The following is a 12,469-nucleotide window of genomic DNA, read 5'->3' as shown; positions in this document are numbered from 1 at the left end:
TAGGGGGTGAAGAGGGTGAGGAGTAGGAGGGTGAGGAGCAGGAGAGTGAGGAGCAGGGCGTAACGAGGGTGAGGAGCAGGAGGGTTGTGTGTGTTCTTCACACCTCCATGTCCTTTTTTCCCTATCCACTAGATTGACAAGGACATGAACCTAAAGTACAGCCTGTCATCAGACACAGAGTTCATCTCCATCAAATCATTGACCTTGGGGAAGGTCACAGGTGAGCCCACCAGAGAAATGAGGACGTGTTTGTTGAGGTAGTTTGAAATGATTAAATGACTGGAGGCTACTGTCATGGTTTTTACTGTAAATGAACAGCCTACCACAGTGCAGGGCTTAGAAGAATCAGTCTTTGCAATTAAGGCAAAGCTTGTAAGCTGGAAGAGCTAGACGAGTCGTGTCTGTGATCTAACTTGATATAGACAATCTAAGCTCTAGATTTGGTCAAATAATCACTTCTCGCATCTGATCTAGATTTGACAGGCTGATTCGGAGGGTTGTCAGCCACCCCACCAGGACAGGGTATCTGTCTAATAATCTGTTTCACATATTGCACGCATCACAAATCTTGGGAGTATTGTACTCAAGGTTATCACTTCAAACATTAGTCAGGAGATAAATGGAACTGTTAAGTAAACCAAGCGTAATTTATCTAACACAGAGATTCACAATAGTTTAGGGAACGAGTAAATCTATGCTAATTGAAACATCATTTTTGCATTTCAAAACAAATGTATTCATTTGATCATTAAGGTGCTGGGGATCTCCTATGGGATGAGGGTGCATATATGTACGAATAGATGCTGTCTTTAAGACATTGATCGTTGACGATGTATTAGATATTTAGAATGATTGAATCAAAAATACTGAACATAGGCAGGCCTAAGCATCAATCATTTTAAATGGTTTCCAATTTTTCATCAAACTCATGAAAAGTCATGAAAGTAAAGTTAAACACACAAAATCTAAACCACATTATGTAAATCTGGGTTATTGTATACAGGACAAAAGTTCCATTCCCTCTAGAGTATGCCTGTTCTATCTTTCACACATACTGTATTCATATGACTCCAGCACAGCACAACAGCATCCACTACTTACAATGTGTTTTCTGCAGGATGAAAGGAAAGACATTCTTGGCTGGGTTATGTCTCCTAGGGATCTATTAAGTCAAAAGGAATGCTGCAGCACCACAAACAAAGACCAATGATGAACATGGTGGCGATGATCATCGTTACACTTTTTGGGGGTCAATTACACTACTTCCTGTACAGTAAATTGCCCCCTATGGGAAGTATGGTAATTATAGATTTCAAACCAAATAGATACAATATTACTTTAAAGGGAAGAAGCTGTTGAATGTTGACCCTCGTGGTCTGATTGGCTCCATTATATTTAAATATCTAATATCTTTAGACAAATTACCAGCACACACTGATCTCTCTTGTATCTTATGCCCATCTACTCTTGTCCTTAACACAAATCAAAATAGCAAATTGCTTTCAGAGCTCGTATCTCTGATTTAATGATATTCAAGCGCTCTAAGCAGCCACCATCCTATCTACAGATTGCTTTCAGAGCTCGTATCTCTGATTTAATGATATTCAAGCGCTCTAAGCAGCCAGCATCCTATCTACAGATTGCTTTCAGAGCTCGTATCTCTGATTTAATGATATTCAAGCGCTCTAAGCAGCCAGCATCCTATCTACAGATTTGGCAGTTGTTATGATTCATTTACTGCAAATGCTGAGAAATGTTGAAATGAATTGATTGTCCTTGACTAATCTGTACCCCCAGCACATTGACTCGGTACCTCCTGTACATAGATATGTACATAGCCTCGTTATTGTTATTTTACTGTTGTTTTTTTTACTTTACTTTATTTAGTAAATATTTTCTTAACTTATTTTTATTAAAACTGCACTGTTGGAATACCTGTTGTATTCAGCGCATGTGAACAAATCATCTTTGGACTTGATTTTAGTGGAGCTCTAATTGGATTTGTATAGAGTTCATATATATTTACCGACTGTCTCATTGAACACAACAAGCAGGGACAATTGACATACAGTCTCAAGAGGGCCTGTTCAGTGGTTCATGCTATCTCACATTGACAAAGAGAGAGATTGCTTTGAGGGATGCTACTCAACATGTGCATTAGTCAATGTCGTTGTGGACGTTGGATTCCTTTATTACCATTCTGATTAATCAGGTAAATCTGTGAGTTTGATTAGTACCTTCCTTGTTGTTTACATAGTTGACACTATGGATGAGGAAGTGATGCGGGCAGGATCTAAGGGCTTCATTGGCTGCCTGTCCTCAGTCCAGTTCAATCACATGGCTCCACTGAAGGCAGCGCTACTGAACCGTGCCAGCTCATTGGTCAGCGTACGGGGTCACTTGGTGGAGTCTAACTGTGGTGCGCTGGCTGATTCAACAATATTTCACTCTCAGTCAGGTGAGGAATGTAGAATGTATTCAGAATATACTGTATTTCTGTGGACGATGTCGTCTAACATTTTAATATTGTACACTGTCAACACAGAAGCCCGGATAGAGTTTTCAGTCTACAGATTCTTCCATTGTCACAATGACGGTTCCCAAGGGAACGTTGCTCATTGTTTTGTCGGTCCCCTGTCCTCAAACAAATGACAGATCAATGATGTAATACATTCCTCATGATGTCACCGCACTCTCTTCCCTCTTCCGGTAGATCATTCAGAGACAGTCGGCAGAGGCAGGGGGCCATTAAGGAACGCTTCACAAAGCAACTATGCGGTAATTGGAGGTGAGATTTCCAATTCAGAGTTGTTAAAGTGCTCAATTGCCAAAGTCAGTGTCCTGTGAAATGAGCCCCGGCTATCTCTGCCTCTTGCTCTCTCCTCAGACGTTTTCTTGGAATAATGTGTGTCTGTCAGGACAGGATAACATGGCACAATTTAGACATTTCCAGCACTGGAGAGACTTCCAAAGTAATTACCCAGAAGGGCTGTTATTTGCACTGTAAAGTAAGTCTAGGTCCAAAAGGCTCATTAACAGCTTCTACCCCCAAGCCATAAGACTGCTGAACAGTTAATCAAATGGCCACTCAGACACTCCTTATCTATGCATAGTCACTTTACAAATGACCTCGACTAACCTGTACCCCTGCACATTAACTCAGTACCGGTACCCCTTTTATATAGCCTCGTTATTGGTATGTATATATCTTGTTACTTTATTTATTTATTTTTTACTTTAGTTTATTTATTTAGTAAATATTTTCTTAACTCTTTCTTGAACTGCATTGTTGGTTATGGGCTTGTAAGTAAGCTTTTCACGGGTAAGGTCTACTACACCTGTTGTATTCGGCGCATGTGACATACAATTTGATTTGATTTAAAAGGTCTTACGAATTGACTTTAAGTCAGATATGTTTGTAGATAATGAAGCTAATGGATAATATAATAATAATAATAATATATGCCATTTAGCAGACGCTTTTATCCAAAGCGACTTACAGTCATGTGTGCATACATTCTACGTATGGGTGGTCCCAGGGATCGAACCCACTACACTGGCTTTACAAGCGCCATGCTCTACCAACTGAGCTACAGAAGGACCAAGGATTAAAAAAAAGGGAAAAATGAAGACCGAATACCATTCCTAATTAAATTTGGGAACGCTTTATTTGACACCTAGTGTCATAATATGTCGTAATATGGTCATGACTCATATTTAGATCTGTTGTGACATATACTGCATTATTTTATGGCTCGTTATGACACCTACATAAGAGTGTCAAAACCCACAAAACCTACCACACAAGGCAAAACAATCCATTACACCATCGGCTACTTGTAAACAGTATGTTTATCTTATAGAACTTTTTCTGTTATTGACCATATTAAGTTATCATTGTAATTGCGCACACATTGATGTCAGACATGCACATACCCCAATGCTCTGTTGCTGATGACTGGGATGAATGCAGGAGCAGATTTCAGGAGCAGGACAAGACACCCTCTTTGTGACTGATGACTGACATTAGGGCATGTACGTGATAGGTCCATCTGGCTTATATGATTAGGATGGTCATAATGCTTCATGATAGTGTCATAAAGTGTGTTTTCTACAAGTTTTTCAAAATACAATGAACAAAAAAAACAAGACTGTAAAGAATAAATTACAACATCAAGGATTTAACTCCTAAATTGTATTTTTTATTCAAATCTGTTTTTTTCCCTGTGAAGAAGGTTCCTTTCATTTGAAAGTTTGTTTCTGTAGCCTCCCTCAAGGTCTTCACCGCCACTCCTGGATGCAGTAGATGCTATACTAAGTAAAGACAGAAATTAGAATAGAGTATGCTACAATGCAGTGACACCACTAAAGAAAGCTGAAAACTAAAACGTTATACCAAATATATTATGGCAATAGCAAACACTTTCACACATTATCAAATAAATTACAATCCAGTTTTCTCAATGTTTTCATAACATAGCTAAAGCTAGCTGTCAACTATTCATGTAGCTAGCTAGCTAACAGTTAGTTACCATCTAGTTAAGTGGTCACCAAAGGGTCGATCACGATTGACTGGTTGAGCTCCAAGGCATTCTTTGTCGATTGCCAAACATTTCTGTGAAAACCCAAAGATAAGCCGTGCGTTCCTATTTCTTTAATTTGTGTCGTGCCGGGTATAAAACGTGTTCCCGTTTTGAACCGCCTCATATGTCTCAAGGCACAAACTCAGCCTTCCCGTTGGGGAGCAATTCAAGTGGACTATAAGCCTTCCACTGACCAATTGGATGGCTCAGATTATTGTGTCTGCAGTAACGTAGCAGGCGTAAAAAGAAAGATACAGCAAAGTTGATGTGAGATTTCCAAACTTTTAGAGACTGTCAACAATTACAACAAAGAGCTGCTGTTTTTACGAGTGAGTTCATGTTTACGTTTTCAGCACTGTCAACACTTTCTATTCAACACTTTTATACTCCATAAAAATCTACCTTCACACTACTTCCACTTGCACTACAACAAGCACTGCAGCTGCAATGAATGAGTTGGAAAGTGTATCGATGAGCTTGCGTTATTTTTAGCAGCTTTGGTATTTTTTTTAAATTGAGGAATATTTCATTTTCTCTGATCATAAGAGAAACAACATGAATTTGTGCATGAAGCATAAATAATACAGTACAACTCTAGTTTTGTTAACAGCTGGAAGATGGTGTCCCTATTTGGTCATTGAGGAAAGGGAGAGCAAAGGGTGTTGAGAGGCGGACCCTGCGCTGAGACTGACCATCAGATAAAGGCCCCATCAGTGCGTAAATGTATGCTCACCCAGGGCTGTGGTGCTCGTGCAAATAACTCTGGTCATTGACAATTCATTCACATCAACATAAACAATTTGACATGCACTTGATAATATTCCCACCCATCAAGATTAATTTCTATTTATAATGGGCCACAAAAAAACATAATCCGTAGCCTGCAATCGAATAGGGATGTTACGTGTGGTTACCTCTTTAATATGTAAGCATAGGCAGTGTGTCCATAATGCTAGGGGAAGCTAAACTTTTGCTAATGTAAATTCAGTTAAATTGCCAAAATGATATAGCCTAATTCGCTTTCTCCTGTCTATACAGAAATAAATACAATTGTTAATAAATTGGCTACTTAATAAGCATGATTTGGCCACAGAGGATCATTAGCTTCTTCTTTGTTTTATTAAATCGTATTGCCTACAGTCAGAAGGAAAAACGGTGCACGCAATTTGGGGAGATTATTGTGTTGCGACTGTCTGTGAAAAGTAGAGGACAAGCCAGGCATATTGAAATATTTCAAAATACAATCTCAGGGAAACCTAGTTTGGAAATCAAATGGTTATTGCTGTAAAGAGAGGAACATGAAAACCTAATATTTCTGTTATCAAAATCTTATTTGCACCAGCAGAGAGCATTGGCAATATCTCCGCTGAGTGTGCCACTGTGCATATTCACTACTTATCATTGTTGGGTCAGTGCTACTTAAAAGTTTGTTGTTTGACAATAATTTCCTCCTCCAGTTTAGATGGACGTCATATTATATTTGTGTCTCCCCTTCTCGTAGGCCTATTATATGGACAGAGTTGTTTTATTGATCTGCTTGTCGGTGTCAGCAGAGTAGGCTTCCCTGTAATGTGTCATATTAAAAAAGATGCGGCTCATGTCTCCAGTCATATAAAATGTTGTAGTACTCCATGAAATGGGGTTATGAAAGGCCACATTTTTCCAATGCAAATAAAGAAGAAACGTATCTGTGTCACGGTCGTTAGAATAACTGGACCAAAGCTCAGCGTAATCTGGGTTCCACATCTTTTTATTACTAGGTGAAACTTACAGCAAAACAAAACAATAAATAACACAATGAAACGTGAAGCTGCTATAGTGCTCACAGGCAACTATACAATGTCAAGATCCCACAAAGGGGAAATGGCTGCCTAAAGCTGTCTCTGATTGGGAACCATACCAGGCCTACATAGAAATATAATGACCTAGATGACCCACCCTCGTCACACCTCAACCTAACCAACATAGAGAATAAAAGCTCTCTATGGTCAGGGCGTGACAATCTGATACACAGCCTAGGCCTACTCTATGCTACATACTTTTTTAGCGAACATTGATTGATTTAGATTATTAGCCTAAATTATGACTATGCAATCTACTCATCACATTACGAATAGTAGACTATCTTACATAAGTCTGCAAACGCGATGATGCATAGATTGCTTTATTATCAAGGTTAAAAAAAATGTTTTAAATGTTTGTTTTAACACGTTGTAAAGCGGATTAATGTGCTTCATTTTAAGAATTGAGCAAGAAATACGGGGGGCATGATCATTCTGTAATCGTCTTTTAAAAAGTGTCCAGGCAAAACTCTTCTGTTTATTATTACGGGTGATTATATACTGTAAGCCATATGGGCCTATCACGTACATGACCACATGTCAGTCATAAGTCCCAAAAGGGGTGTTTTGCCCTGCTCCAATATTCATCCCCGTCAACACAGCACTGGGCTAGGCACATGTTTGACATCAGTGTGTGCACAATTACAATGGAAATAAAATGGCCCGTTTTGAGAAATGTTATATAACATATTATTTATAAGTAGAATGGAATGGTTTGCCTTGTGTGGTAGGATTTGTGGGCTTTGACACTCTTATGTAGGTGTCATAAGCAGCCATAAAATATTGCAATATGTCACAACACGTCTAAATGTGTGTCATGACCATATCATGACAGCGTTATGACAGATAATGTCAGCTCTTATGAAATATTATGACATGGTTATGACCGTGTCATAACGTGTTCTGACACTAGGTGCCAAATAAAGTGTTACCGTAAATTCTTGAAGTGTAAGAAACATATTTGGCAAGGGATTTTAAGTTTTAGCTCACAATTATCTCAGTGCCAGTTAAATTAATATGAAATGTACTTTTTCTGAGTCTAAACAGCTAAATTAATAAATACTTAATAAATAATATAGAAATCTGTCAAATCCTCACAACTGAAAGAACTTCCTCTGTAGTCCACTAAAGATCTTCCTCTGTAGTCCACTAAAGAACTTCCTCTGTAGTCCACTAAAGAACTTCCTCTGTAGTCCACTAAAGATCTTCCTCTGTAGTCCACTAAAGATCTTCCTCTGTAGTCCACTAAAGATCTTCCTCTGTAGTCCACTAAATAACTTATTATATAGTCCACTAAAGAACTTCCTCTGTAGTCCAATAAAGATGGCTGCCCTTGCTCCCCCGCAGGTGTGGTGACAGCAGTAGTCTTCATCACTCTGTGTGTAGTGGCGGTGATGACCCGTTTCCTGTACCAGCATCGGCAGGCCCAGAGAGACGCCAGCATCAAGGAGAAGGAGCACCCGACTAACCTGGAAACAGCCTACCGGAGAGAAGCAGCCTACCGTGCAGAAACAGCCTACCGGACAGAGTTCCACCTCCATGACAGTCATAGCTCCACCTTCAATGACAACAGGGAGTACTACATCTGAACACCTGTGTCCCAGTCCCCTGGTCATCAGGGAAGGCCTCTCCTCTGAAAGTGGATTGGGAGGTGGAGATGTCACTGCAGAATTCCGGACAAGAAAATGGCCAAGAGTCCGAGCCCAGAACCCTTCTCCAGGGATTCTGCTCGGGAATTTGCCCATTGTCCGATTATTACAAAACATGTATGTAGTGGACTACACGTTTAGCAGGTGTTTAGGGCTGTAGGTGTATCATGTGGTCAGTAAAACTGTCAGACAATATGGAGCGAATATGCAGGTGTGTTTTCGGAACAATCTCTCAACCAGCAGAGGAAAGGACCGAGACAAAGAAGGGAAGGAACCATGAGAACATTGAATGTCACCTGTCACACCATCTGAATGTGTCGTACAAACTCCTGAAGACATCATTCTTCTTGTGACCCCCAATATTCTTCAAGATTTTCCACATCGTTCTGTGGAATGTCCTAAATGACATCTGAAAGATGTAGGTTAAGCATGTATGTGAACTGTGAACTCTGCCGTGTGGCAATGACGGAACATTGAAATGAGAGAATGAAAGAATGAAGGACTTTACTGCCTTCTGTTAGAGTGCCTCTTCATGTTGTTTTAACCTCCTTTTTTCTAAACCCTTTAGATCTTTGTTTAAATTAATTAGTGTTCATTTGTGTTTCCTTTATGTGCTAAGGGAAACATAGATCTGAACATGAACCACCTGTACTGTAATCATCATCTGTTCAAGTCTATAACAAATGGATGGTGTAATTTGGTGTATTACACAATGTTGTCATTTATCTAAGTAATGTTTCAAAGATGGATAATGCTCAAAGGTGAAACATTTTGCTGTAAAGTAGAAAGATGAGTTTGTTCCGCCAGGTAAAGTCACTGATGTATGTGTTTCACACAACAACAACAAAAAGACGAAACATAACAGCCTGATAGGGCCAGATCCTATCCTTTAGGGAAATGCCTGTGACTGGAATTTACCTTAACACATCTGCCATTTTAATCAATGTATGGTTGTGATAAAGTTAAAGTCACAAAGGTGTGTATGAAGAGAGGATCTCTAATCAGGTTTTTCTGATTATAACAATATTTGAAATTGATTTACCTTTAACTTATTTATGTTGTGTATAGTTGCAGTTGTACAGATATATTGTATAGATGTATATTTATTAATAAATTGAAGATTTTATTAATTATATGTTGTAACGTGGCTTATTCCCATTCCTTGTAATTAGTTCAGTTGACTGTGATGTCAATTAAAATTCTGAGCTTTGCAAGTCAATCTGATCTTCCCGAAATATAGTAACTTACATTGAAAATGTGTTGATTGTAAAAATCAATGTCCAATGCATGATTTAAAATGCCCTGTGTCCTCATCTAAACTCTCGTGATCCTCCAGGCAAATTTACATGCTCAATAGAGGTATGATACAGTCAGTTGGAAATAGAACAATTCAATGAGTCATCTTAAATGTCACTGTGGATATAAAAGAATCCCCTAGTTCAAACACCACTCTATTGATGCACCAACCTTAAAAATACATCACTTTCTCTTTCGAAGAGCAGGGATAGAGTGCAGTCTGAAACCATAGAATACTCATCTGACTTCTGACTACTAGTTCGGCAGCGTCTGCCACTCTTTCAGCGCGGGGGAAGCACGCCTCTTGTTTCATGCAGAGAATCAGAGCAGTTATTCCACTTTCGGGAGAAATGGTAATGCTGAATATAAACACAACCTGTTCAGTGCTGGTCCCACATTTCATGAACAATAAGCTTATTTCTCAACTTTTGTGCACAAATTTGTTTACATCCCTGATAGCAAGCATTGCTCCTTTGCGAATATCATCCATCCACCTGACAGGTGTGGCATATCAAGAAGATGATTAAACAGCTTGAACATTACACAGTTGCACCTTGTGCCACAGTTGCACCACAGTTGCACTGTGCCACAGATGTCTCAAGTTTTCAGGGAGTATTCATTTGACATGCTGATTGCAAAAATGTCCACCAGAGCTGTTATCAGAGAATTTAATGTTAATTTCTCTACCATAATCTGCCTCCAATGTCGTTTTAGAGAATTTGGCCTCACAACCGCAGTCCCACATGTATGGCGTCGTGTGGGTGAGTGGCTTGTTGATATCAACGTTGTGAATAGAGTGACCCATGGTCATGGTGGAGTTATGGTTTGGGCAGGTGTAAGCAATTTATTTTCTTTAAAAAAAAATTGTACCTTTATTTAACTAGGCAAATTCAGTGGCACGGCTGTCTAAGGCACCGCATCTCAGTGCTAGCAGTGTTTTTAAAGGTAATTGTGACCAACAGATGCATATCTGTATTCCCAGTCATGTGAAGTTCATAGATTAGGGCCTAATGAGTTGATTTCAATTGACTGATTTCCTTATTTGAACTGTAGCTCAGGAAGATATTTGAAATTGTTGCATATTGCGTTTATATTTTTGTTCAGTATATGTTAATTGCATGCAAATAAAGGTTGATTCACAACCACACCTGCAACAGAAGCACAATTTGGGCCTTGGATTTGCAGGTGGAGACTTCTGTGAGGAGAGGAGCAGCTCTACTGCTTTAAGGAGATATCTGAAACACAGTTTCCAAATGCTGACTACACCAGCCACGCGCTTGCGTCCACCTGATTTTTGTCCATCCTCACCAGATGGAATTATGACACTCAGGATTTCATATCAAAACCAACTGTGAACAAACTATATTAATTCGGGAGCAGGTCGAAACAGGCATGAAACATTCATGGACATTTAGCTCACTAGCTATTGCTAGTTAGTTTGTCCTGGGAGATGGGTAGTCATTTTACCTGACACGCGTACAGTATGGTCCTCTTTGTATCTGGTTACAGGTATATATGTTTCTCTACTCCAATGATTAATTCACAGATAAAAAGGGAAACCTAGTCAGTTATCTTTAATTATTCTCACCTTCTTGGTCTTTCAAGTATCCACGTGGGTCTGTATCTTCCTAATATCCAATAGAGGACTTGCAGAACGGCTCAAACAGAACCCAGTTATATTTGAGCTCCTAGCTACACAGATACTCATTCACATGCGAGCAGTGTGGGTTTGTTTTTTTAAAGAATGCAATGCTCTCCGGTGAGGTTTGCATGGGCTACCCAGTATTCATCACAGAATAGGCTATCCAATTATTTCAGATATTGCAGAAAGGCTTTAATTAGACTTTTTGTGATTCCTTAGTAAAAGGGAGTTCTGAAATCAGAAGACATGTTACGTTAAGCAAGACACATTAAACCAATAATAGTCACTGTTTCAAACATTAACTTCAGCGCTGCACAGGTGCTTGAATCGTCTTTGGTCTTTTTAGTGAAATAAACATTGTGGTTTTTGTAATGTTGTGGTTTCTTTGACATTGTGGTTTTTGTAATGTTGTGATTTCTTTAACATTGTGGTTTTTGTAACGTTGTGGTTTTTGTAATGTTGTGGTTTTTGTAATGTTGTGGTTTTTGTAATGTTGTGGTTTTTGTAATGTTGTGGTTTTTGTAATGTTGTGGTTTCTTTAATGTTGTGGTTTTTGTAATGTTGTGGTTTCTTTAACGTTGTGGTTTTTGTAATGTTGTGGTTTCTTTAATGTTGTGGTTTTTGTAATGTTGTGGTTTCTTTAATGTTGTGGTTTCTTTAATGTTGTGGTTTCTTTAATGTTGTTGTTTTTGTAATGTTGTGGTTTTTGTAACGTTGTGGTTTTTGTAACGTTGTGGTTTTTGTAACGTTGTGTGGTTTCTTTAATGTTGTGGGGGTTTTTAACATTAATGTAACGTTGTTCGTCTGTTGAATGAAGAGAGACCGAAATGCAGCGTGTAGGTTACTTTAATGAAGATAATAGCGGTACATGAAATAACTGATATTAGAAAACAACAAACGGAACGTGAACTAAGTACAGCCTATCTGGTGACAAACACAGAGACAGGTACAATCACCCACAAAATACAATGCGCACTCAGGCTACCTAAATACGGTTCCCAATCCGAGACAACGAGAATCAGCTGACTCCAATTGGGAATCGCCTCAGGCAGCCAAGCCTAACTAGACACACCCCTAATCATACACAATCCCAATTAATACAAACCCCAATACGAAATACAACATATAAACCCATGTCACACCCTGGCCTACCTAAACATATAACAAAAACACAAGAACAATGACCAAGGCGTGACAATTAAGGTTTCTTTAACATTGTGGTTTCTTTAACATTTCTGTAACACAAGAGGTCAGAGGATGCTCTTTATTTAATTTTTTTATTATTCCTTTATTTAACTAGGCAAGTCAGTTAAGAACAAATTCTTATTTTCAATGACGGCCTAGGAACAGTGGGTTAACTGCCTGTTCAGGGGCTGAAAGACAGATTTGTACCTTGTCAGCTAGGGGATTTGAACTTGCAACCTTCCGGTTACTAGTCCAACGCTCTAACCACTAGGC

General features: G+C 39.0%; 1 protein-coding gene across 1 annotated transcript in view; it reads left to right on the top strand.

Annotated features, from left to right (window-relative positions):
- Positions 1-9,192, top strand: part of LOC123990829 (contactin-associated protein-like 5) — a 36,961-nt gene extending 27,769 nt beyond the window's left edge. Inside the window, exons 19-22 of the mRNA XM_046291758.1 lie at positions 133-220; positions 2,258-2,458; positions 2,714-2,788; positions 7,772-9,192. Of these exons, the coding sequence (XP_046147714.1) occupies positions 133-220; positions 2,258-2,458; positions 2,714-2,788; positions 7,772-8,013 (606 nt within the window). The 3' untranslated portion in view covers positions 8,014-9,192. The remainder of the gene's footprint in view (positions 1-132; positions 221-2,257; positions 2,459-2,713; positions 2,789-7,771) is intronic.
- The last annotated feature ends 3,277 nt before the right edge of the window (positions 9,193-12,469 follow it).

The sequence above is a fragment of the Oncorhynchus gorbuscha genome, linkage group LG01, assembly GCF_021184085.1.
Source record: "Oncorhynchus gorbuscha isolate QuinsamMale2020 ecotype Even-year linkage group LG01, OgorEven_v1.0, whole genome shotgun sequence".
Lineage (NCBI taxonomy): Eukaryota > Metazoa > Chordata > Actinopteri > Salmoniformes > Salmonidae > Oncorhynchus > Oncorhynchus gorbuscha.
The sequence above is the reverse complement of the archived record's forward strand: the minus strand, read 5'-3'. Positions and strand labels throughout refer to the sequence as shown.